The following is a 26,902-nucleotide window of genomic DNA, read 5'->3' on the forward strand; positions in this document are numbered from 1 at the left end:
AAATCAGCTCATTTTTAGCCAGGTCCCAGGCTTCTCTCTAGACCTTTCTGCATCCAATCCTACCTGGAGCTGTCTGTTCTCTCCATGCACAAGTGTGTTTGCTTGTGCCTCCCTGTCTTCTTCAGTGAGCATGCTGCTTTATGTAGGTCAGGCTTGGCTTAAGCAGATTTCCTGAACCTGCGTCAGCTTAAGCTGGAGGAATTTTAATAAACCCTCCCCTGTAGGCGTGGGTCTAAATGAGGCTAGCCTAGTTAAGCCCGATCTTTTTCTGTTGGTGAAAATTGCTGAGACGAGCTGAAGGCTGCACTGCATGGTGGTTTCAGAGCCGGCCTCCTGCACTGCGAGGAACAATGGTAGGCAAGGCTAGATCTTCCAATTTCACCTTGTCTGAAAAGCTTGATCTGCTAAAGCTGGTGAAGCCCTATGTTAAGATCCTGGAAGAACACACTAACAAGCACTCAGTCATAGTGGAAAAGAACAGGTGCTGGGATATCATAGCCGTGAACTACAATGCAGTCGGAGTAGATCGCCCTCCTCGCACAGCCCAGGGCCTACGCACCCTTTACAAAAGGCTCAAAGAATATGCTAAACAAGAGCTGTTGCAGCAAAAAGAGACCCAATCAGATTTTAAAAGCAAAATTTCTGAGCCAACCAGGAAAGTTATGGAGATGATCCCCCAGATTTCCAGTTTATGCCTGGTAAGAGACAGGAACCACATACCAAGGTAAGCCTTATTTGATTTTGTTGTGGAAATTTATGGCGCCGCCTATCTTTTGGGCTCTGGCTTAGTTGTGCTGGAGATTGCCTTGTGAGCCTCCTCTCCTCGCTAGGGGAGCGATGAATAGTGTCTTTGTTTGGCATTCTAAAAAAAGAAAAGCCAGTACAGAAGGAATTTTTCTGCTGCTTGAGTTTAAAACACTTGTCTCCTTTCCCTTTCCTTCTAAAGTGACTGCAAAGTAAAGGTTAGGAATAAATGGGATGAAATTTATGACACCAGCTCATAAACTTAAGCCTTAAGTTTATTTAAGTAGCTTCTGTGAGATTGCTTCTCTGTTTAATATTACATTAAACCGGACTTTTTCATTTTGTATGAATTTAGCAATTCAGAGTCAATGCAGCCCTCGCTTTTTAGTGAATTGTCACTGCCTACCCTTACTACTTACGGAGCTTAAAAAATAATTACATAAACTTCATTAAGGAGTTTGGATTAAGGCTGTTTAAATTGTTTTCTAATATATTCAAAATGAAAAAGATAGACACAAGGAAAGTTATTTAAAAAATTTAGAATTTTTGTCCTTTTCATTTATGAATACTTTAATTTCACTTTGATCTTGTTTCATATAATAAAGAATAAACTTTCCCACACTTTTTTGCAATGTTATTAAACGATTATATTTAATAGACCAATGAACGCTGACTTATCACAGTTTGATTTAAATTTTCACCTTACATGACTGCCAAAGACGCTTCAAAATCATCTTGCCACTAATTCAAACTTTAACTCATCAAAAGAAGAAAAATGGTAGCTAGGTAACTATTGATTGTGGTGTGAAAAAATTGTCAACTCCTGGTTAGTTAAAGAACCTAGCAGACTTTTTCTCCCTGTGGTACAAGTCACTATCAGAAAGCAAAAGTTTTGGTTACCTGTGAAGTGAGAAGAAAAAGGATGGGGTGGAATCTTTTTTTGTCAAATATATGTTAGTTCAGTAGTTTACTTAGAACCCAGTTCCTTATCATAGATGCTTTTTATCGTTAAAAATAGATGCATGTATATGAGAGAGAGGCGAGAGAGAAGAGGAGGAGAGAGAAAAAGAGAGATAGAGGAAGTCCCCCCTAAAAAATAATTCCCAGTGGGAATCTGGGTCATGGATAGATGTATCTTGACTCTTTTAAACCATGGCCTAAAGTGGTCACTGCTTGATAGATGGTTACATTTTTATATTCTGTCTGTCCAGAAACTCCATTTTATACCTTTATTCCCTTTCTTCAAAAGAATTTCTTTCTTTAAACTATAAAGGAAAAAAATAATGCCTTTTATTACTAGTCCAAAATTACCTTTTTTGGTATTCAAAGGCAATTTTATATTTGAAAACTACATTTAGAAATGCTAGCTTTAATTAAAAATATTGTAATATAGAAGAAATAATATAGGTTTTACATTGTGAGCATTTATATAAGCAACAGCCACTTTTTGGGAAACTAATATTGATAAAATGAGTTGACTTACATAGTTATATTGCTAATGTTTATGTAATAAATTTTAAGATTTTAAAGGGAATGTTAAAAATAAACCATTTAAGTATCTGCTTATGCTAGTTTCTCTATATTAACAACTTAATGTATGTTATGATGTGTTTAGTTTGTATCATTTTGAATCCTAATAAATATCTCAAGGATTTAGGAGTCTGTAATCTTAATTATGCTTCTATGTAAATATACCTAAGAATCTCATCAGGATCTTCATTCTCAGTTTTTATTATTTAATCTTTTAAAACTATATTTACTTACAGACTATATAAGTTTATTCCATAAGACTAATGTTTCTCTAATATAAGATTCTATTTTATGTTTTATAACATTTGATCCTCAAATTTCTTTTTTTGGGGGGGTTGGGCCACACCTGAAGGTGCTTAGGGATTACTCCTGGCTCTGTGCTTAGAAATTGCTCCTGGCAGGATTGGGGGACCATATGGGATTGAACCTGGGTTTGTTCCTGATCCCTTACTGGTCAGCCGCATGCAAAGTAAATGCCCTATCGCTGTGCTATCACTCCGGCCTCTTGATCCTCAAATTTCATATTCTTAATTTTAGAAGTTTTTTCTGGTGTTTTTTTTTTTTTTTTTTTTTTTTTGTGGTTTTTGGGTCACACCCGGCGGTGCTCAGGGGTTTTTCCTGATGACCTTCTGCATGAAAGGTAAACGCCTTACCTCCATGCTATCTCTCCGGCCCCTGAAGTTTTTTCTGTTAATCAGCTTTGTGTTCTTTATGAAAATACTGTTTTTACTTCATTATGCTTCACTAGTGATAGCTCAACTATGATGAAATGGGATATTTCAGATATATGTTCAGATACATGGGAATATGATCTGCATGAATCTTAGTCCTACACATTCTAATTCAGAATAGTCATTAGATAAATATTTATTTTTCTTCTGTATTTTTCAACTGTTTCCTGTTTTAGTTTTTTTTGTCCTATTCTAGTTTTTAGAAATTGTTACTAAAAACAAATTATACTAATTTGAACTAAGTTATGCTTCATTGTTTACCTGTTGAAAATCATAAGATGACAAAAAAGGAGCAAGAAAGAAAATGAAGGAATTTATGTAGTCTGTAAATAGATTTTACATGATATTTATATCTTGTTTATAGCCTTTAGACAGATACCTGGTATTTCTGGCAATATGGAAAGTTTTAAATTTCCTCTGACTTTCTCTTTGAATTTTCCTAGCATTTTGAACATCCTGGTAGAATGTATTCATATGTGTGTGTGTGTGTGTGTGTGTGCGTGTGTGTGTGAGTGTGTGTGTGTGTGAGTGTGTGTGTGTGTGTGTGTGTGTGTGTGTGTGTGTGTGTGTGTGTGTGTGGTGGGCCCACAGTGCTTGCCCCTCCCACCCCCCAGCTCTCTGTGGGGACCAGTGATTTGCTCTCCACAGTGCTAGTGGGGACTAGTGGACTCCTAGTGGGGTCCACTAAGGGGAACCATACAGTTTCAGGGATCAAACCCGGGCTTCCTGCAAAGGCTGTTGAGCCAAAGACTCTAGTATAGTATTCTTTAAACATTCTTATTATTTGTAAAATAGTCTCTAAGTAATGCTAATTATTACATTTTGCATTGATCTTCTAATAGGTCTTACTTTTTTTAAGGTAGGAACATAAACAGGGGAGCCTGAGAGGGCCAGAGTAGTACCTCTTGCCTTGCATACATGCCTTGGGTTTGAGCCCTGAAGCTTGTATGGTTCCCCTGAGTGGACCCCACTAGGAATGATTCCTGCACATAGAGCCAGAAGTAAGTCCTGATCCTTAAAACAAATAAAAATAAACTCTAAACAAAGTTGCAGAAATAAGATTGTACATTTTTAATGATCACCTTTATGTTATACATAGTTTTTAAAACATGGTGGGTAGGGCTGGAGCGATAGCACAGCGAGTAGGGTGTTTGCCATGTGCACTGCTGACCCGGGTTTAGATCCCATCTGGTCTCCCAACCTGCCACGAGTAATTTCTGAACACAAAGGCAGGAATAACTTTTGAGAGTTGCTGGCCATAGCTCAAAACCCCCCTTCAAAAGTAGAATCTTAAGATGCTGTATTACATTTATTAGAACATAAAATATTGTCTTGTCAAAACCGAAATTATTTCAAAATTTTAGTTGTCTTTAAGAGAAATGTACCCTTTCATTTTATTTCTTTTTTTTTTTTTTTTTTTTTTTTTTTTTGGTTTTTGGGCCACACCCGTTTGACGCTCAGGGGTTACTCCTGGCTATGCGCTCAGAAATCGCCCCTGGCTTGGGGGGACCATATGGGACGCTGGGGGATCGAACCGTGGTCCGTCCTATGCTAGCGCTTGCAAGGCAGACACCTTACCTCTAGTGCCACCTTCCCGGCCCCTCATTTTATTTCTATAGAAATTTATAAACTGTTGGGGGTGGGGGTGGGAGAGCCACACCTGGCGGTGCTCAGGCCTTACTCCTGGCTCTATGCTCAAGTATAGCTCCTGGCTGGTGGTGTTGGGGGACCATATGTGGTGTCATCTATTAAAATCTATCCTAAATTCCCTAATTGTTGTACTATCTCTCTGGTCCAAAGTTAATAAGCTTTCAATATGTTGTAAATAATAAATTGTACATTGTAAATTAACACAATCCATTTAAAAACATTGCATTAAAAAGGACATTTCAGGGCTAGAGAAATAACTCAATGGACTGGAGCCCAGGTTTGGCCTGGAGGAGAGCCGATTCAAACAATAGTACTGAGCAATAGTACCTTCAGTGCTGCCAGGATCAACCCAAGTTCAGAATGGCTGAAAAACCAAAAGCAACTCCAAACCCCAAACTTTTTTTTCCCAGTTATTCAACATAAGTTGAGCACCTACTAGGTTTCAGTCTAGCATTCAGCAAACCACAGGGTAAGTGGGGGACAGAAACCCTGGCTTTTGTGAACTTGACCTGACCAGTGGTGGAAAGGCCAAAGGTCAGCAGCTCACAAACTCATGTGGCTTAAGGTTGCGACCCCAGGCCGATTTATTACATTTTTAAAATTTTGTCCTACAATAACATTTTTGATTCATTGTGAGTTAATGTCTTATTTGCATACTCATTTATTTAAAACAACTGGTGTCTTAGGCATAAGAGAGTGTTGTTTAAGTGGGCAAGTCTAAGAAGCCCAGGTTGAGGTGAGGAGAGGTAATTAATGTCTCATGTAACTGATCCTAGTTTGTCGCAAGTCAGACACACACTAGGTGGGCTCTTCTGCCCATCAGGGAGGTAACCTGCCACTAAAACTAGACAGTCAAGCACATCCTAGTCTGCCTAGCCACAGCCATAGAAAGCTGGGGCTCTTCTGTTTTGCTTGTACAATGACAGAAATTGCTATTTCAGACTCCCAAAGAGTGCCTTTCACTCTTCACTTGCAATCTTGAGTAGGCTGGTGCGTAGTGTAAGAAAGCTGACGCAGGGTCTGGAGCTGTAGCACAGTGGGTAGGGCTTTTGCCTTGCACATGGCCAGCCTGGGTTTGATCCTACTCACCCCAAATGGTCTCCTAAGCCAGGATTAATTCCCAAGTGCAGAGCCAGAAGTATGGCTGGGTGTGGCCTGGAAACAAAAAAATAAAGAAGATGAAAGCAGGAGCAAGGGGTGTGTGTGTGTGTGTGTGTGTGTGTGTGTGTGTGTGTGTGTGTGTGTGTGTGTGTGTGTCTCTCTCAGTGTCTTTGTGGGAGCATTGAAAGGGATTTTCTTTTAATGATCTTTGTATTGCCCAATTTAAAGTTAGGATTGGATATAATCTCAGTTCTACAATTTTCAAGTTCTAATCTTACTCTATTTTGATGCTCTTGCCTTAAAATTACTTTATAACTTCCACATTTTCTTTATAGATTTAACACATGATAATTCAATGTATTAGATATCGAATTATGCTGTGCAGATTACTCTTGTTCTTTATTTGATTTACACTTTGTAATGCTTTTTTGTGTGCTATAGTGCAAACTTGGATGAGGAAGCACAGGCGGGTTCCAGTTCCCTACAGGTAATGTTGGACCACCATCCAGTTGCTTTCACTGTGGAAGTGAAGCAAGAAGAAGACACTCAGCCCCCTCTTCCACTGGTTGCAAATTCTCAAGAAAGAGACGTTTTAGAGCAAAGAGAACATGACTTGGTCCATGTCATGGAAAGATCGCTGTCACCGTCGCTGTCCTCTGAAGACATGAGAATGACCTTGTCCCCGTCATCCCTCCCGAGGAGAGAGGATTTATTCCGACCTGAGAACGGCAGCCACTTTAGGGCACAGCTAGGGTACGATCCTCAGGTGCTACAAATGTTGAAGCAGGAGCATCAGATAATTCTAGAAAATCAAAAAAATTTCGGATTGTATGTTCAGGAGAAGAGAGATGGACTGAAAAGAAGGCAAGAACTTGAGGAAGAGCTGCTGAGAGCAAAAATCGAAGTGGAAAAGCTGAAGGCAATTCGCTTACGGCATGATCTGCCCGAGTATAACATTCTCTAAAATTTTTGTTTTTTTAAATCTTGCAGTAGATGGTTTTAATTTTGACAAGATTATTTTTAGAAACTTTGACATGCTTTCTAATTGTTTTAATTTCTTTTTTTTAAATTAAAACATTGGTTGGTATGATTATATATTTATATGTTCTCAATTTTTTTTTCTAAGAAGAGTAATAATGGCCTCATAAAAGAATTGTTATTTTTAGGGGGGCAGAACAACAATACTGTGGAAAGAGCTTGCTTTGCATGCACTTGAGTCTGGTTTGATTCCTGACATTCCATATGAACTCCTAAGTATTGTTGGATGTGACCCAAAAACCAAAAAAAAAAACATAGATATTTTCATTTTGATCATTAGAATGAGCATGCATAAGTACATGTCCAGATAAATACTCTTTTAGAATTCTTATTCTTTAACATTTTTTCATTAGACTTTGAAAGCTAAGTTTAAGGTTTTAAAGTCATTCAAAGTTAGGGGCAATACTAACCTTAAAATAATAGAAGCTTATCTGTGACATTGATTTTATTTTTATACCTTCAATATTTGAAGGAGTAAATTTTAGGATTTTAGAAATAGAAGGTATTTGAAGAACGCTTTTCCACTTCTGCTATTTAGAGCCCAAGAAACAGATCCAGGCAGAGCTCAGATTTAATCTATCTATTAAAAGTATTAATCATAAAACAAGGACCAACATTCTATGCTTTGAAACTTTTTCCTTCACTTTTTTATAGAAATGAAAATTAGAATATTTATTTCACTAAACTTGCTTTTCAAGAACAGTAGTTTATGCATGGGTGATTGTATTAATTACTGCCATTTCCCTTTCTCGTTTGTCTTGCAAAATAAGAGACTTAAGTTATTATATTTTCTCTCTAAGAGTTATTGCTTCTTAATTTTAATTATACTGAAAACTGTTTCACTGTAAAAGTCACTAAAATTTTTAGCAAACAACATTGAAATCTTACAGTGAAGGTAGAAAAGAGGAACTTGTTTACAGTGTATGATGTAGTTTTGTTTTTATGAATACTGATATTTTTGTTTGTTTTTATTTTTGGGCCACATCCAGCGGTGCTCTGGGCTTGGGGGACCATATGGGATGCAGGGGATCGAACCTAGGCTAGCTGTATGCAAGGTAAATAAATGCCCTCCCTGCTGTGCTATTGCTCCAGCCCTTGATATTTTAGTTCTTGTGAAAACAAAACCTTGACTTTTAAGGTACTCATATTAAATTTGTTAACCCTTTGTTATGTGTATTATTGACAAATTTTTATTTTTGACACTATTAAATAACAAACCCTTGGCCTTGCATTACAAAACTGGGAATATCAGGCTGTGGATGGTGGGTGTGTTGGAAGATGCCAACTAGAATTAACATAATGATAGTCATGCACTTTGGTGGAGGTGAGGTACAGGAATTGGACATCAAAACTATAAATGTTAACACTATTGTTACCTGTTACCAAAACTGTGCTAATAAAATAAGTGAATAAAAAGAATTTTTTTTGAGCCTTGTTGAGGAAAGACTGTTTGGAGAGAGGTGCAATTCTCGGAGACCGCCCGATACTGGGATTCAGTCTGGTACTCCTTCCTATGCAAACATTTACTCCAGTCCTTTGTGCTCTCTCCCTTGCCTCAGGAAGGATTGATTTGTGTGTGCCAGCGGTAGGGCCATCAGTGGCTGCTCCCAGCTCAGTGCTCAGAGCATCATGTGGTGCAGGAATTCAGAGCCTCCTGTATGCACACAGGCCATTGAATCATCTATTTCATCTTCCCTAGGAAGGAGTTTTGTTGTGTTTTGCCTTTTTTGGGCCATACCTAGTGATGCTCTGGGGCTACTCCTGGCTTTGTGCTTAGGAATTACTCCTGGTGGAAGTGAGGACAATATGGGATACCAGGGATCCAACCCAGATTGGCTGTGTGCAAGGTAAGCTCCCTATCTGCTGTACAGTTTCTCCAACCAAGGAAGGTTTTTAAACTCAAACTTCAGATGAGATCGAATTTTAGCAATGGGGGGAAGAAAAGAGTCAATAATAGAGTCAGTAAAAGGAAGAGCATTTACTTTGGTAAATAAATGGACCTGCCCCGGTTTGATCCCTGACACCCCCATATGGTTCCTCGAGCACGTCATGACTAATTCCTGCTGGCAGAGCCAAGAGTAACTCCTGAGCATCTCCTGATATACCCCTAGCCCCCCAAAAAACACCCCAAAATAAAAGTGAATATAATGAAAATGGGCATAGAGAATAGGGAAAAGTAGACAGGTGGTTTAAGTGAACAGAGAATGAGTTGGGACTGTGTAACATTATTAGGATGTCTCTTTTGATGAAATGAAATACCTACTGTTTAACTTCAGAAAAAATGTACATATAGGAATAAGCCAGAATGCTACATGCCCCCCCTCCCAGGACCCCCCCCCCCCCCAGTCTATGGGCCATATCCAGTGTTCTTTGGGATTTACTCTAGGTGGATTTCGGAGCCATATGGGATGCTGGGTATTGAACCTGGTAGGCAAATGCCTGCCACGCTGTACTATTGCGACAGTCTACTTTCAAACCCTTAAATGGTTGCAAACCAGTCAGAATGTTTTTAAAATACTGTGTAGTCAAAACTGTATTAAGGGAACTCATTTATCCAGTGGATTTCCATTTGTATGCCTGTAGCTTAGAGCAGTGTTTAAAATTAGACTTGATTGGCAACCTTAAGCATGGCTTTCAAAGTTGTGGAAAACTAATTCCATTCCTAAAGCATCAGAAACTTAAAGAGGAATCCAGCAATCTTCCCCTCAGCAATTCTGACAAAAACAAATATTCGGGAATCAATAAAAATAAGACTGTTTTGGAATGTAGCTTGGTGCCCCAAATCATTATAGAGTCTCAAAAAATTTTGGCTAAATAAAGATTAGGTGAAGGTAAATTGAGTGGTATAAATTAGAAGTTGGATGGTGGCCAATCATTGATTACATTAAGTTGTATTTTTATGGACTTAGACTTTAATGAACAATGAAAGAGGTTACAGTTCAAGAGTTTTTTGTTTTGTTTTGGGGCCACATCCAGCAGTACTCAGAGGTTACTCCTGGCTCTGCGCTCAAAAATTACTCCTGTCAGTCTCGGGAAAGCATATGGGATGCCTGGGATTGAACCTGGGTTAGCCACTTGCGAGACAAATGCCCTACCCTCTGTGTTGTCGCTCTGGCTCCAGAGTCTGATTAATTTTTTTTCTTAAAATATTTATTTATTTATTTATTTAGGTTTTTGGGCCATACCTGGTGGCACTAAGGGGTTACTCCTGGCTTTGCGCTCAGAAATCACTCCTGGCAGGCTCAGGGGACCGACCATATGGGATGCTGGGAATTGAACCCGGGTCCATCCCGGCTTGGCCATGTGCAAGGCAAACTCCCACTGTGCTATCTCCAGCCCCTAGTCTGATTTAGTTTTAAAAGTTTTGAGTAGCAGACATTGTAGTGAGGAAATAAAATGAAATTATGATTTTATTATAGAAATGAAATAAAAATAAAATGGACTGATGATGTTTTAGCTTGGTTGTTTAATTTTATTGATTGAAAGGAAAGAATTTTGTTGCTGCTGTTAAAGCTAGATGTTTTATTATCAAATGCCTTCAAAATATGTCATTGATATGACAATTCCTTGAATTCATCTATAATCAGCTTTGATTTTTCTTTGAAATCAGTTGACTTATAATTGTATGTAAGATCAAGATTTATGATAAAATTCTAGCAAATTCATCTTTGCAGTAATAAGCTTCAAATTCTTGAAATGACTGATAGTAAAATAAGATATAAAATGTAATGTACATTGTGTCTCAGCAAGCTACAGAGAATTAGTGATGGATATTCAATTTGAACATGGGTGCAACTAAATTATATAGCTAATCAGGTTTCAAAATATCCTGTGGAATTTTAATTCTGAAATGTTTTTAGGAACATATCTTTGTTTTGTTTTGGATGGTCAAATTCTAAAATTAGTGTTGAAGGTAAACTGTATGTACAAAATTGCCCTTAAATTATCTCGCCTTCATTAAATAATATAAATATACTCTGTTACTGTCATGTTTTTCTCTAGCATTGTTCCAGGTTGTTGTTAATTTGGTTTTGTCAAGTGACAAATTCATTAATATTTTGGGACTAAGTCAGATGAAATCCATTTCGTGTGTATTTAAGCACAACTCAGTGCAGTGAGTTAGCAATGAGTTAGCACTTTACTGCAGTGAATTTACTGCAACTATTTTTCTGAGTCAGTCATATAATTTTAATTTGTTCCATTGGATAATTATTTCCCCACTTTTTTTTTATTTCCCCACTTTTACAACTGTAAATAGTGTAGTACAATTTATGAGCATTTCTATATAAAGAAAACTTTGTTTGATCACTGGGCTTCTTTTGGAGACTATATTTTCATCTTTCAGACTGTTTCAGGGAAACTCTGGGATGAAGCTTTTGTTTATGGTCTATCATTGGAGCTTCAGTGAGGCCAAGGGCATTGGTATTTTGTGGAGTGGAGGGTATGTGGTGCTAGGAATTGAACTCAGGGCCTCACACTACTGGGCATGTGCTCTACCACTTGAACTATCTCCCTAGCCCTGATGCAGATTTGGTGATGTGGACGCACTCCCTGAGATGGTAGGTGGACCATATGGTATCAAACTCAGTTTGGCAATAGTGCACTCCAGCCCTTAGAGCTCTTTGAAAAACTAAGTCAAAAAGATGAGGGAGGGGCTGGAGAGATAGCCTGGAGGTAAGGCATTAGCCTTGCATGCAGAAGGATGGTGGTTCGAATCCCAGCATCCCATATGATCCCCCGAGCCTGCCAGGAGTGATTTCTGAGCGTAGAGCCAGGAGGAACCCCTGAGCACTGCCTGATGTGACCCAAAAACTAAAAAAAAAAAAAAAAAAAAAAAAGAAGCAGCGATCATTCAGATGCTTGAGAATGGAGGGGCTTTGAGTATCTAAAGAGAACATTAGAAAGATGGAGCCTGGAAATGAATGATGAAGAACAAATGTGTTGGTTGTAGTTGCTGAAGAAGCTGTGCGTCAGATCGGAAACTATCTTGCCAGTTCGTAAGGTGTATTTTTTCTTTTCTAATTTTGGCTATATGTGGTATGGGCCTATATTACCAGCTTTTACAGAGGACAACTTTATTAAGGGGATCATATAGAAGTAAATGTAGTTTGCACTAATGAAATATAAGTGAAGTTCAGAGGTACTCTAAAGTATAGAGAATTTTTTTTTTTTTTTTTTTTTTTTTTTTTTGGTTTTTGGGTCACACCCGGCATTGCTCAGGGGTTACTCCTGGCTGTCTTCTCAGAAATAGCTCCTGGCAGGCACAGGGGACCATATGGGACACCGGGATTCGAACCAACCACCTTTGGTCCTGGATCAGCTGCTTGCAAGGCAAACACCGCTGTGCTATCTCTCCGGGCTCTAAAGTATAGAGAATTTTTGAGACCAGGAGACAGTAGAAAACAAATCTATGGGAGCATGTGGTAATTTATTTTAGAAATATTGGGTGATTCTGTGCTATGCTTCAAAACTATGCTAAGCCAAAAGATGGTTTAATCCAGTAAATTAGTCATTTTGAATCACCACGAGACAGTTATAGGGTTATTTATGACTGAGTTTCAGTTATACAGTGTCCAACACTCACCCCTTCACCAGTGCACATTTCCTGCCACTTATGTCCCCAGTTTGCTTCTCAGCCTTTCCTTGCCTGCCTCCATGACAGACATTCCCACTCTTCTCTCTCTCTCTCTCTCTCTCTCTCTCTCTCTCTCTCTCTCTCTCTCTCTCTCTCCCCCCCCTCTCTCCCATACTCTTCCTTTTTCTCTTTTTATTTGTTTTATTCTTACGTCATTCCTTAGAGAGGGAGAATAAGGGAAGGAGGGGGCGAGAGGAGAGAGAGAGGAGAATGAAAGGAGAGAGGAGAGGGAGAGAGAAAAGTGGGAGGGAGGGTCCAGAATGAGACACACAGAGAGAGAGAGAGAGAGAGAGAGAGAGAGAGACAGAGACAGAGACAGAGAGACACGGAGAAAGGTAGAGGGAGAAGGGCAGAGTGGGGGAGAAAAGGGGGAAGGGAGGGAGAAAGAGGGAGGAAGATGAGATTCCTTTTTTCTTTAAACTGGTTTGCAGTGTGGTTGCTGACAGGATATCTTGCGTATCGATTTACCTCTTTTCAGCACCTTATTCTTCTCCAAAATGATCATTTCCAACAAATTATTGTCATAGTGATCCCAACACTCTTCCACTATTTGTGGCAAGCTTTCTTCAATGGACCATTGCTTCTGGTCCTCACCTCAGTTGTCTTTGGATATTATTTCTAAACTATTTTTTCATAGCCCACAAATGAGTGACATTATTCTGTGTGTCTCCATCTGATCATTTTGCTCACCATAATAGTCTTCATATCCATCATGTATGTGCAAATTTCATGACTTCATTTTTCCTAACAGCTGCGTAGTATTTCATTGTATATGTATACCACAGTTTCTTTGGCCCCTCATCTGTTGTCAGGCACTTGGGTTGTTTCCAGATTCTGACTGTTGTGAATAGTGGTTTAATAATCATAGAATGCAGAGGGCTTTTCTGCATTTTGGTTCCTACATTCTATGGAGCAGTATTACTGGATCATATGGGAGGCCCATTTCTAGTTTTTTGAGAAATATCCATATTGTTAAAAAGGCTGGATTAGTCGACATTCCCACCAGCAATGAATGAGAGTCTCTTTTTCCCTGCACCCACGCCAGCAGTTCTCTGTGATGTGTGTTGTTTTTGTTCTTATTTTCTGTGATGTGTCTCTGTGGTGTGAGATGATATCTCATCATTGCTTTGATTTGCATCTCTCTGACGATTAGTGATGTGGAGCATTTTTTTTCCAGATGCCTTTTGGTCATCTGTATTTCTTTAAGGAAATGTCTGTTCATCTTTTCTCCCCATTTTTTGATAAGGTTATTTTTTAGTGCCTTATATAGCCTAGATATTAACCCCTTATCAGATGGGTATCGGAGACCATTTTTTTTTTTATTAACTTAAAAAGTATATTACAGGATTAGGGAGATGGGATAGATCAAGACAAAAACTTAACATTACAAAGGCTGGGGCAGGTGTGGTAGCATAGTGGTAGGACATTTGCCTTGTACACCGCCGACCCAAGACAGACCCAGTTTCGATCCCTGGCATCCAATATGGTCCCCCAAGCCAACCAGGAATGATTTCTGAGTGCAGAGCCAGGAGTAACCTAGCTGATTGCTGCCGAGTGTGGTCCTCCAAACCTCACCTCCCAAAATTAGAGGCTGAAAAAAATAATTAAAAAAATAAGATATTTGAAAAAAAAAAGGTATTTGTCTTGCATGTAGTTGTCCCAGGTTCAATCCCCAAAACCCAAGTGGTCCTATGATTACCACCAGAGTGATCCCGAGCACCCGGATACCCTTTCCCCTTCCTTCCTTCCTTCCTTCCTTCCTTCCTTCCTTCCTTCCTTCCTTCCTTCCTTCCTTCCTTCCTTCCTTCCTTCCTTCCTTCCTTCCTTCCTTCCTTCCTTCCTTCCTTCCTCCCTCCCTCCCTCCCTCCCTTCCTTCCTTCCTTCTTGTTGTGCTGGTAATTAAATCTTGGATTTTATACATGACAAAACACTTACTACAAAGCTACATAAAGATCCTAATCCCACTTCATCATATACAGGCTGTTGGGCTGCAAAGGATGTATAATTCCAAATAGCAGGATAAAGACAATTGGAAATCGAAACACATGCAAGCATAAAGTTCTATATCTAGAACTTAAAGTATATAAAATAATAATCTGCTTTATCTCTGACTACCCACCACTAATTACTCCACCCTAATTGTGATTTTTTTTTTTTGGTTTGAAATCCAGGATTTGATTACCAGCATTAAAAAAAAAAAAGGAAAGGAAAGGAAAGGAAAGGGAAAGAATGAAATGTTAAAATAGAACTAAATATGAAAGGGTCAGGGGCTGGAGAGATAGCCCAGTGGTATCCAGGAGGGACAGTGGTTGGAATCCTGGCATCCCATAGGGTCCCCCAGCCTGCCAGGAGCAATTTCTGAGCACAGAGCCAGGAGTAACCCCTGAGCACCACTGGGTGTGACCCAAAAACCAAAAACCAAAAAAAAAAAAAGAAAAAAAAGCTAAAATGATGGTGATACATCATAGTGGTTAAGTTTACGTAGCATTTATTATACAGCTACTACTGTTCTTAGTATTATACATGGATTAATACCACAAATCTGAAATAATAATTAGTATTTGACTGATTTATTTATTACACACTGCACAGAAGAATAACTTTTCTAGACTCAAGAATTCCGTAGCTAGTAAAAAACAAATGGTATATTCAAGATAGATTCCAGCCAGCCTCACTTAGTAGTGCATGCTTTAATCATGCTGCCCCCTCCCCCTTCCTCAAAAGAGTAAATCAGGGTCTGAGCTATTTCAGATTAATTCAAAGTTATTCTTTATTCAGATTCTTTTTTTGGTAGTGGGGGTTAGAGAAAGAGAAGGTCTTAATGTCACTATTTAGGTTCTAGCAATACAATAGACATTTGATTCTAGATATCAACTATTAATGGTCTGGAACAATACAGCACTATATAGTGGACACCTAAGTTTACTCCCTGAACCCCAAGTGATCCCTGAGTATAGGACCAGAAGCAGAAATCATGTCATTGAAATCTTGAAAACAGTGCAGACTCAAAACCAGGAATTGGTTCTTTAAAAAAAAATCAATCAATCAATCAATAGAACAAACAAGATAGACCTTTGGATAGAAAATGCCAAAATAAATCAGGGATGAAAAGGGAGAAGTTTTATTATAAATAAATATAAATATACATATATTTATTTATAAAAATATAATTGTATAAAATATATTTATATAAAAATAAATATAAATCTATTATGATAGATCTCTTAGAAATTTAAGATGCCATGAAAGATTATTATGAACAACTTTATCTGGTTAAGCACGCACACTTGGAAAAAATCTGGGCAGACATTTGATTGGGTTCAATCCCAAGTACCCCATATAGTCTTCCAAGTCCCTTTAGAAGTGACCTCTGAGTGTAGAGCCATAATTAAGCCCCTAGCACTGTAGGGTCCCCCCAAAACTATAAAGCCAAAAATCCCCCTGAAAAATCCCTAATATTTGGTAAAAACAAAGCAAAGGAAACTAGGAAAAATACATACATTTTTGAGGAATCAGTTTAAAACAGATCAGAGTATTCTATGTTAAAAGATCTTATGGTTCCCAAGTCCCATATGGTCCCTCAAGTCCACCTGAAGTAATTTCTGAGCACAGAGCCAGGTGCTGACAGGTGTGGATCAAAAACAAAAAACAAAACCAAACAAAATTTGAAATCATCCAAGATCTGGACTGGTAAGCAAAATCTAATCAATTTAGTTTAGGGCAGATTTGTGGTATTGCATATATTCTTCATGTACTCCTATGTTGAGTGTCCCCCACAATGTGTTTGTGTGTGTGTGTGTGTGTGTGTGTGTGTGTGTGTGTGTGTGTGTGTAGCAGACAAACCTATCAATTACCTAAATCCTGAAAAACTTCCTTGACTAATAGAGGGGCCTAAGAGGTACAGGTGTGTGTAGCCAACCCAGGTTCAAATCTGGAACCTTAGATGGACCCCTGAGCCCCACCAGAAGTGATCCCTGAGTGTACAGCCAGCAATAAGCCCTGAGCACCATGATATAGCTCCAAGACCAATGCAAACAACACACACACACACACACACACACACACACACACACACACACACACACAAACTGAGAATACAATCTTAATATTTAGATATATAAAAATATGATTCTGGGGCCGGGCGGTGGCACTAAAGGTAAGGTGCCTGCCTTGCCTGCGCTAGCCTTTGACGGTCCGCGGTTCGATCCCCCGGTGTCCCATATGGTCCCCCAAGCCAGGAGCAACTTCTGAGCACATAGCCAGGAGTAACCCCTGAGCGTTACCGGGTGTGGCCCAAAAACCAAAAAAAAAAAAAAATATGATTCTGCCAAACTACATTTATGGATTACAGTTAAAAAAGAAAGTTCACATTAGCTGAAGTTGCAGTCATTAAGATAAAAAAAAATGACTGAGTCATATTTGATTGTTTTTTGGGGCTACACCGAGTGGTGCTCAGGGGTTACTCCTGGCACTTAAGGATCACTCACTCCTAGTGGGCTTGGGAAACCATATGGGATGCTGAGTATTGAACCTGGGTTTGCTACATACAAAACAAGCAGCCTCCCGACTTTCTCCAGTCCTATAAACCATTTTTTTTCTTTATATTTTTTTCTTCTTTTTTCTTCCTTAATTTTTTTTTTTAGAAGGGAGAGGGGGAGAGAGAGAAGAGAGGGAAAAGGGAGAGAGGAGAGAAGGGAGAGAGAAGAAAGAGGGGAGAGAGAGGAGGGGAGGGAGAAAGAAGAGAAGGGAGAGAGAGAAGAGAGGGGAAAGGGAGAGAGGAGAGAAGGGAGAGAGAAGAAAGGGGGGAGAGAGGAGGGGAGGGAGAAAGAAGAGAAGGGAGAGAGAGAAGAGAGGGGAAAGGGAGAGAGGAGAGAAGAAAGAGGGGAGAAAGGAGAGAAGGGAGAGGGGGAGAGAAGGGAGAGAGAAGAGGGGAAAGGGAGAGAGAAGAGAAGGGAGAGAGAAGAAAGCATTTTTTAAAGTTATAAAACATTTTCAATGAAATAACTTGCATTACAATATTACAGAAACTTCATGCATACTTTAGTGTAAATCAACATCTATATGTACTGTTGAAAAAGAGTAAGTGACACCAAAAATAAAAAACCTGGGGCCGGCGAGGTGGTGCTAAAGATAAGGTGTCTGCCTTGCAAGTCCTAGCCAAGGAAGGACCATGGTTCGATCCCCTGGCGTCCCATATGGTCCCCCCAAGCCAGGGGCAATTTCTGAGCCCTTAGCCAGGAGTAACCCCTGAGCTTCAAATGGGTGTGGCCCGGAAAAAAAAAAAACCTTAGGGATTTCAAAACACTGTAGAAAAGGCATCTGCACACCTATATTTATTGCAGCACTATTCATCATAGCCAAAGTCTTGAAATAGTCCAAGTACCCGAGAATAGATGAATGACTAAAAAAGCTTTGGTATGTCTACACATAAAATGCTGTGCAGCTATTAGGAAAAACGAAATCATGACATTTACTTACACATGGATGGATATGAGAGTATTATGCTGAGCAAAATGAGTCAGAGGGAGAAGTCTAGACATAGAAGGATAGCTTCCACGGTAGAAAGCTCACTAAAGAGTGAGGGAATGCAGTTAGGGCAGAGAAGCAAACCACTGAGAATGATCGCTCTGGACAAGAATTGGTTGCTGAAAGGAGGTAAAGCGATTTACATGATACTTCTTCAGTAACAAGTTTGCAAACCACCACAGCGGGAGGGAAGGAAAAAGGGAAGAAGAAAGGAGAGGGAGAGAAGATAGAGGTGCCTACCATAGAGTCAGGGAGAAAAAGTTGGGGGCTGGGGACACAGGTGAAGGGATGGGTGTTGGAACATTATATGATTGAAACTCAATCTTGGACAATTTTGAAAATATTTCATGGTGATTCATTTACAGAATTTCTTAATTTAAAATAAGTGTCACAGCAGTAGTCATTGGCTTTTAGTGCTTGACCTTGAGTCAGAATTGACAGCAGGGACTGGAGGTAAAATGGCCAACTTCAGAAAATGCTTCATTTAATAGAAGGGAAAATAAGACAGAGGAGCTCCTAGGCAATGGGAGGAGTCTCCTTAAACAATATTCCAGAGTGGGGCCAGAGAGATAGCACAGCGTAGGGTGTTTGCCTTCCACAAAGCCGATCCTTGATGGATGGTGGTTCGAATCCAGCATCCCATATGATTTCCGTGCCTGCCAGGAGTGATTTCTGAGTGCAGAGCCCTAACCCCTGAACCGTCGGGTCTGACCCCAAAACAACAAGAACAAAAAAAACCAAAAAAATCTCCCTACAAACTAACAAATAAAACCCAATATTCCAGAGAGTAAAAGCTTTCTTCTTTTGGTAAAGAAACTGTGATCATATACATGATACTATTCTGCTATAAGAAAAGATAAAATCAGGCAAATTGCTGCTGTATGACTGGGTTTGGAGAATATCATGCTGAGTGAAGGCAGGGGGAGAGGGAAAGGCAGAATGATCTCATATGTGGGATATAAAGAATTATAGTTGGTGAATAACATTCCCAAAGGCAATACAATGAAGAGCAGGAGAATTGGACTTCAGTAAAAAGCTTGCCACTGGTGTGGGGGTCTGGGGGAGCTTTGGATAAGGAGGGGAACCCTAGGACATGGATGTAGGGAAGTGGAGGAGGAGGGAATGCTAAAGGTGGTAAAGTAATATGCATGAAACCATATCATTAACAGTTGTGTATTTTTTAAAAAAATAGTATCTGTATTTAAGCACCATAATTATAAACATGTTTGTAGTTGGGTTTCAGACATAAAAAGAACACCCCCCCAAAAAAAAGAGCACCCACTTTAGTACAACCTTCCTGTAGGGAGCCCTTAAGAACAGGCAGAAAATGCAGGGCTGAAATGCAGGGCCTTGTGACAGGCAAAGAATTTTGCTGAAAGCAGGCAGTTTTGAGAATAAATATAAACTTTTAAGATTTAAGGCACAGAAAGGCAACAAGCAGAGAGCTATGCTAAAAGCAGGCAGCCTTAGGAATAAATAAACATTTAAGATTTAAGGTTTGTACAGAAACAAAGAAAGCACAGAATTTTGGTCCTGGGAAACTGAGTCTAAAATTATGAGTTCTGTCATCTGTACATTCCGACCTGCCTGAGATGGGTTCCATTATCAGTACATCCCTGACCTGATGGAGACAGGTCCCTTTAGCTGTACATTCCATCCTAATTGCTGATGGGTCCTGTTATCTGGACAATATGGTCTGTTCTATGTACATCTCCTATTGACATATTTATGAGCAGAACTATGCCCACACAAAAATGTATATAAGCCAGCCCTTGAGTTTCAATAAACGGAATTGGATTTGGATCCGAAATCCTTTTTCCACTTTTGTCTGTCTCCGTGTCTGTCTTTGTCTGTCTGTCATGTCTGTCTTTGTGTCTTTTTGTTTGCGTCTCCCTCCAAGAAAGAATAACCACATCTTAATCGGTGTCCCTGCAGGAAGGGGCACTCATACCTTCTCACCACCAATGCCCCCCATCTCCCTCCTCCCCCACCCCCTGATGGTTCTTGAAGCAGGCACTCTACTTCTCTCACTCATTATTATTGTCATGGTAGTTGTCAGTGTAGTTATTTCCCTAGCTTCATATTGTGAGCCAGACCTTCCGGCCCTCATCTCTATTGTCTCTGGGTGTTATTACAATAATGCCTTTTATTTTTCTGAAAACCCATAGATGAGTGAGACTATTCAGTGTCTATCTCTCTTTCCCTCTGACTTATTTCACTCAGCATAATAGATTCCGTGTACATCTAGCACCAATTCTACCACATGTGCCATCTCCCCTCCACCAGTTTCTCCGGGTTCCCTTCCAGCCCCAGCCTTACCAGAAACATGTTGTTTTGTTGTTTTGGAGGGCTATACCCAGAAGTGCTTAGGGCTTAGCTGTGCTCAGGGATCACACCTGACCTGGAATGGGAGGTCACATGGGATGCCAGTGATCAAATCATGAATGCCGGCCAAGTTCCTTACCAGCAGTACTATGCTTTGACCCCTAGGCTATGGATTTTTTAAACTGTTGGCTGTTTCTAAAATGTGTGTCATATTTTTCTGGAATGTGAATGGAAATCTAAGCAGGGTAGATTATTCTTGTTGAGATGTTTCTTTTATCTTTGCTATATCTCACCATTATCTTTTGGTTTGTAGAGTGTTAATGTTCTGTTTTGGGCCATACTGGGCTGAACATAGTGTTTATTCCTAACTCTGCTCAGGAATCTGGCAGGGCCCTGGGGACCTTATGTAATACTGAATACAGGTTGGTCTTTTGCAAGACAAGTGCCTTACCTGCTATACTATTTCTCTGGCCTCTTTGTTTTTAGTTTTAAAAATTACAGGTCGTGGTGTCCAGAGCAGTGGTGCAATTGGTGGGGCGTTTGCCTTGCATGCGCTGACCTAGGATGGACCACAGTTTGATCCCCTGGTATCCCATATGATCCCCCAAGCCAGGAGCGATTTCTGAGCGAATAGCCAGGAGTGACCCCTGAGCATCACCAGGTGTGAACAACAACAAAAAAAATTACAGGTCTTTTTTTGGGGGGGTGGGCTGGAGAGATAATATAGTGGGTAGGGTTCTTGCCTTACACACGGCTGATTCAGGTTCAGTTCCTGGCATCCTCCAAGCACTACTAGGAGTGATTCCTTAGTACAGAGCCAGGAGTAACCCTTGAGCATCAGCAGGAATGTCTTAAAAGCAAAGCAAAAAAAAAAAAAAAAATTAAGGGTTTTTTAAAGAAACTCTTATTATTATTATTATTATTATTATTATTATTATTATTACATTGTGCGAATTAAATCAGTTGTTCACAGCATGTAATTATAGATATTTTCCATGCTATGGCTATTGAAATATCATTTATACTTAGCCTTCAAATGTCTGCAGTGATTATTATGTTATTTTGTTTCAGCTGACTTTGGGGTGATTAGAAATCTGCATTCATTGTCCTTAGTAATTTTAGCACTTACTATTCTGAATTCCTCAGTTATAAAACACTAGTGAGTGTGGCGAATGAAGTCCGTCAGAGGGAGGGACAGTACAGAATGATCCCCTCTCATAAGTGAACCATAAGAAAAAGCAGGGAATCAATGATGGACAGTTGTAGCCAAACTTTGCAAGCAGGCCTCCAGAATTGAGTTTGTGAAGAGAATGGAGCATGGGGCTGGGAGGTGGGGGACCTTGAGACATTGTTGTAGGGACACTGAAACCTGTGGTGGGTGTGGTGTTGGATCATTGTATGCTTGAAGCAATCATTAACAGTTTTATAAATTACAGTGTTTGCATCACGGTGGAAAAGAAGCCAGTATAAGTCTGAAATATTCTTTTATACTTCTTAATAACATTTGATGTTTCAGTGGTTTTATTTTTATTTGAGTATAGGTCATCTTTTTAATGTAGCACTTCTTTCTTTCTTTTTGTTCTAGTTCATTCAGCTCCTGAAAAAGTTGCAGTGTCTCCAGGACCTGAGGAGAATTCTGAAAGCTTAGTGAAATATTTCAGCGTTGTTTGGTGTAAGGCTTCCAAGAAAAAGCACAAGAAGTGGGAAGGTGATGCAGTTCTTATTATAAAAGGAAAGTCATTTACATTAAAGGATTTGGAAGGTAGAGACATTGGAAAAGGTACTGTGTCATATTACTTAATGTTTGTGATTTGGTATAAAATTAGTATGATTGTATTTTATAAAGGGATAGATTGAAATCTTTTCCTTTTATATCTAAATTATCTCATACACATAAAGTTTTCATAATAATTATTTAGTGGAACAATTTTATATGCTTAATGAACCCAAGGAAGCATTCTACCCACTATACTATCACTGACCCCACTAAACAAGTTTTGTTCCATAAAAAAGTACCTTGCTTCTTAGAAAAATGTGAATAAGGGGCTGGAGAGATAGCATGGAGGTAAGGCATTTACCTTGCATGCAGAAAGTCATTGGTTCGAATCCCGGCATCTCATATGGTTCCCTGAGCCTGCCAGGAGTGATTTCTGAGGGTAGAGCCAGGAGTAATCCTTGAATGCTGCTGGGTATGGCCCAAAAACCAAAATATAAAAGAAAAAATGAAAACAATAAAAATATTTTAAGTTTGTGTTCGGAGTGATAGCACATTGGGTAGGGTGTTTGCTTTGCATGCGGTTGGCCTGGGTTCAATCCCAGGCATCCCATATATTTTCCTGAGCCTGCTAGGAGTGATTTCTGAGTAGAGTCAGTAGAGTCAGAAGTAATGCCTAAATGCCACCAGGTATGACAAAACCAAGCAAAGCAAAACAAAAATATGTTTGGAGTCTAACGTACTTTTGGGGTCTTAGTACTTTTATCTTGCACATTTAAGATAATTAGGATGTTTCTGGTTCTATAATTTCGTGCTAAAAGGATTCAGAAGATGCCACTGTGGCTCAAGGTACCCAGAAATCACATGACCCCAATTCAGAGACAGCCCATAGATTCAGCTCAGTGGTCGGACATTGTTCTCCAGGAAAAAGGGCAGGGAAGAAGGCACAGAGGCTTCTGAGGCACCTGTGAGGCTGTGAATTTAGGTCCTGATGCTCTCCTTCACCCCAAGCTATCTGAACTCTTTCATCACCTGAGGTTTCCAGTAGGGACAAAATTAATTTTTTAATTATTTTTATGAGTCACGGAAGTACAAAATTGCTCATGATTGCATTTCAGGCATACAATGCCCAACAACAGTCCCTTTGCTAACTTTCACTTTCCTTTGTCAATGTCCTTGTTTCCTTTCCTTACTCCTTCCTGCCTCTTGACAGATGCTTTTTGAAAAGAAAATTTGATTGAAACTATTGAGATTTGCAAAGTTCTTCATAGTTGGATTTCAGACATACGATATTTCAGGGCCAATCCCACCATCATTGTTCCCAGGACTTTTTTCCCCTTTAGACACTGATTTACAGTACTGCTCCTGATAGAGTTATCATGCACATCACCACATCACTTTACCACCTTCCAGTACCTCCTCCTTCCTTCTTCCCACTGTTGTCTAATTCGTCCTTGTTTCTTTTCCCATCTGTCCACTCCAGCCACTCAGTCACAGCTTCTTAATAAAAACCAGTTCTTATGCTCTTGTTTCTATTGCCTCTGGGCATTTTTATTCCTCTGCTGTGCTTCTTTATATCTCACAATTTAATTTTACTCAGCATGTTATTCTCAAGATTCATCATTGTAGCAGTGAATCGCACAGCTCCATCTGTTCTTATAGAAGTATTCCATTATGTACATGTACCAAAGTTTCTTTATCCACTAATCTGTCCTTGGACACTTGGGTTGCTTCCAAATTGGACTATTATGTATAGTGCTGCAGTGAACATAGGCATAAAAATGTTTATTCTGGATTATATTTTTGGGCCTTTGCAGTATATTCCAAGGACTGAAATTATGGGGTCATGTGAAACCCAGTGTCTAGTTTTTTTGAGGAGTGTCCATATTTTTTCCCCAAAATGTTGAACTAATGGACATTTCCACCAGCATTGGATAAGGGTCCACAAAGGGGAGTTTTTTTTTTTTTTTTTTGAAGTTAATGTATCATAGATTAGTACTTGCTTTGGCATGACATATACTAAAACATGATAGGTTAATGTTTTTAGTTGTGTTATGCATCAAGCATTATGCTTAAAGTAAACATTCCAGATGGGTATCTTCTATGGTTTGGAGGGAATAGTTGATATTTAGGAAGTATTTAGGTAATTTTGTTAATGAAAATTTTATTTGTTTTCATTTTTGGATCACACCTCAGGATTTACTCCTGACTGTGTGCTCAGTGTTCACTCCTAGCAGTTCTCAGGAGACTCTCTGGGGTGCAGGGGATTGATTGGACCTGGGTTTGCCACAAGCAAGGCAAGTACCTGTTGTAATATTTTTTCAGCCCCTGCCAGTGAGCATATTTACTAAAGTACAGTAAGATTATACAAAGACCATAAATAGTTGTCTAGGAAACTCAGGGAAAGCTTCACAGAAGTTACTGTTTAACATTTGAAGAAAGAAGAATTTAGTAAGGTCGATAAAAGGGCACTCCTGAGCACTACAGTGGCCTGATGGCCCCAGGGCCCAGGCTGAGCAATACCACATTGCCTGTACCAAACTGTCAGGCATGGGAGGCCAGCCCTTCCCTGCCTAAAAACAAAGCAAAAAACAAAACCCACAGGAATTAAGTCTAAGTGAAATCAATTACAGAATCATTTTATATTTAAAAATATAAATCAACCAGCCACATAATTATTGGATTGTAATAGATATAATAGCTGTATTCTGTTCAGTTTTCAGAGAATCGAAGGAGCAATTACAATGTACTGCCCATGTTTTTGGTTCAGGTAGATTAGGGATAAGTAATGGAGAAACTCTTCGTTCCTTGTTAGGGAAATTATATTCAAGGCTGGCTAGAGATATAAAAATTATAAAACTTACCATTACCATATAATATATTTTACCCACAAATAGTTTATATAAATAAAATCTATGTATATTTATAATATAACATACCTTATTTTGTGTATATATTGTTTATAATTATACTTTAATAAACTTGACATTTGCTATATATAAATTATATATATATATAAATATATATATATATATATTGCTACTTGCAATCTTCTCAATTTAAAGGCATTGGATATAAATTCAAAGAGCTTGAAAAGATTGAAGAGGGCCAAACAATGATGCTTGGTGGAAAAGAAATAGAAGTCATGGGTATAATCTCACCAGATGATTTCAGCAGTGGCAAATGTTTTCAACTTGGAGGAGGAGGAAGTTCTGTTATCCCAAATTCTTCTCAAGTCGTTAAGAAGCCTTTCTCCAATCCTTTCAAGCAGGTCTGTAAACCTCATTCAAAGGAAAACGAGCAAAATGATCTCCAGAATTGTAAGCCACGCCATGATCCGGATGCACCAAGTAAGATTAAAAAAATCATCTTCTTGCTTAAAAGTCTTTCATAAGTGAATTTGAAGTTTAAATTGTTTTTAAGGCTTTCAAAGCCCAGTATATAATTTTCTTTAAATACAGTCTCATAAAATGCTGTTATGCATTCAAAGATTATGCTGTGCTGAGGGGTCACATCCTGTGATTTTTGGGGTACAGGCTTCCTGCACACAAAGCTTGCATTCAGCTCTTTGAGCTAGGTCTCTGAATCTGTTTTAAATAGAGGTGTGTGTGTTTTTATTAAAACTTATCTAGAATGATATGAAGGAAGAAAAACAGAGAAGTGTGTTTTGAGAGAGAACACAGGCTTTTCCAAAATGGATAGTGGAAATAAGCAAACAGAGAAACAGACACGCAAACCAGATCGATGCACGTTCCAGGGAGAAAAGAACACAGGCTTGAAGAGAAATCCAGCAAACACTTTTGTGCTCATTTGGATCAGTTCTTTTTTTTTTTTTTGGTTTTTGGTTTTTGGGCCACACCCGGTGATGCTCAGGGGTAACTCCTGGCTCTGCGCTCAGAAATCACTCCTGCCTTGGGGGACCATATGGGATGCCAGGGGGATTGAACGAACCGTGGTCTGTCCTGGATCAGCTGTGTGCAAGGCAAATGCCCTACTACTTGTGCCACCTCTTTGGCCCCCCCAATTAAAATTTTTTTTTTAGCTTTTTGGGCCACTCCTGGTGACTCTCAGGGTTTACTCCTGGCTATCTGCTCAGAAATCACTCCTGGCTTGGGGGACCATATGGGATGATGGGGGATCGAACTGTGGTTCGTTGTAGTAGACTAGTGCACGCTAGACAGATGCCTTATGGCATGTGCCAAAGCTCCAGCCCCAGTTCCTTCACTTTTAACTGTAGAACTATGGTCCAGAAATATGGACCGACCTGCCAAAATTCAGATAATCATTGACATAATTAGGATTAAAAACCCCAAGTTAAAATTGTTAGCTTAACATGAAGTTATCAGAGATTTTATTGAAAGATATAGAGGTTTATGCTTTTGACGTTTTCTCTTTTTATCCAAGTATTTAGTTTGTTGCACTAGCTTTTTTTTTAATTTAAATTTTTTTTGTTTTGTTTTGGGGTCACACCCGGCAGCGCTCAGGGGCTACTCCTGGCTCTATGCTCAGAAATCGCTCCTGGCAGGCTCAGGGGACCATATGGGATGCCGGGATTCAAATCACCAACCTTCTGCATGCAAGGCAAATGCCTTACCTCCATGCTATCTCTCCGGTTCCTTTTTTTTTTTATTTTAACATTATTTATTTCTTTATTGACTGGTTTTTGGGCCACACCCAGCGACATTCAGTGGTCACTCCTGGCTCTGCACTCAAAAATTGCCCCTGGCGGGCTGGGGTACCATATGGGATGCCAGGAAACAAACTGGGTCCCTCCTGGGTTGGCCATTTGCCCTACCGCTATGCTATCTCTCCAGTCCCACACTAGCTTTTAAATAATACTTCTTTCTCTTTGATTCTCCTTTCTCTTCATGTTCTTAAAAGAAGCTTTTAGGGGACTGAAAAGAATAC

The 26,902-nt window shown here is 39.4% G+C and overlaps 2 protein-coding genes across 2 annotated transcripts in view; both read left to right on the plus strand.

Moving 5' to 3' along the window:
* Positions 1 to 350: 350 nt before the first annotated feature.
* Positions 351 to 6,869, plus strand: FSBP (fibrinogen silencer binding protein). The gene is made up of 2 exons (XM_049781930.1): positions 351 to 724; positions 6,198 to 6,869. Exons 1-2 carry the CDS (start codon positions 351 to 353, stop codon positions 6,718 to 6,720), a joined length of 897 nt encoding a protein of 298 aa, XP_049637887.1. The 3' UTR covers positions 6,721 to 6,869.
* A 15,001-nt stretch (positions 6,870 to 21,870) lies between these two features.
* Positions 21,871 to 26,902, plus strand: part of RAD54B (RAD54 homolog B) — a 31,074-nt gene continuing 26,042 nt past the window's right edge. The window contains exons 1-2 of the mRNA XM_049781911.1: positions 21,871 to 22,060; positions 25,060 to 25,344. Of these exons, the coding sequence (XP_049637868.1) occupies positions 25,110 to 25,344 (235 nt within the window). The 5' untranslated portion in view covers positions 21,871 to 22,060; positions 25,060 to 25,109. The remainder of the gene's footprint in view (positions 22,061 to 25,059; positions 25,345 to 26,902) is intronic.

This window comes from Suncus etruscus, chromosome 10 (genome assembly GCF_024139225.1).
Source record: "Suncus etruscus isolate mSunEtr1 chromosome 10, mSunEtr1.pri.cur, whole genome shotgun sequence".
Lineage (NCBI taxonomy): Eukaryota > Metazoa > Chordata > Mammalia > Eulipotyphla > Soricidae > Suncus > Suncus etruscus.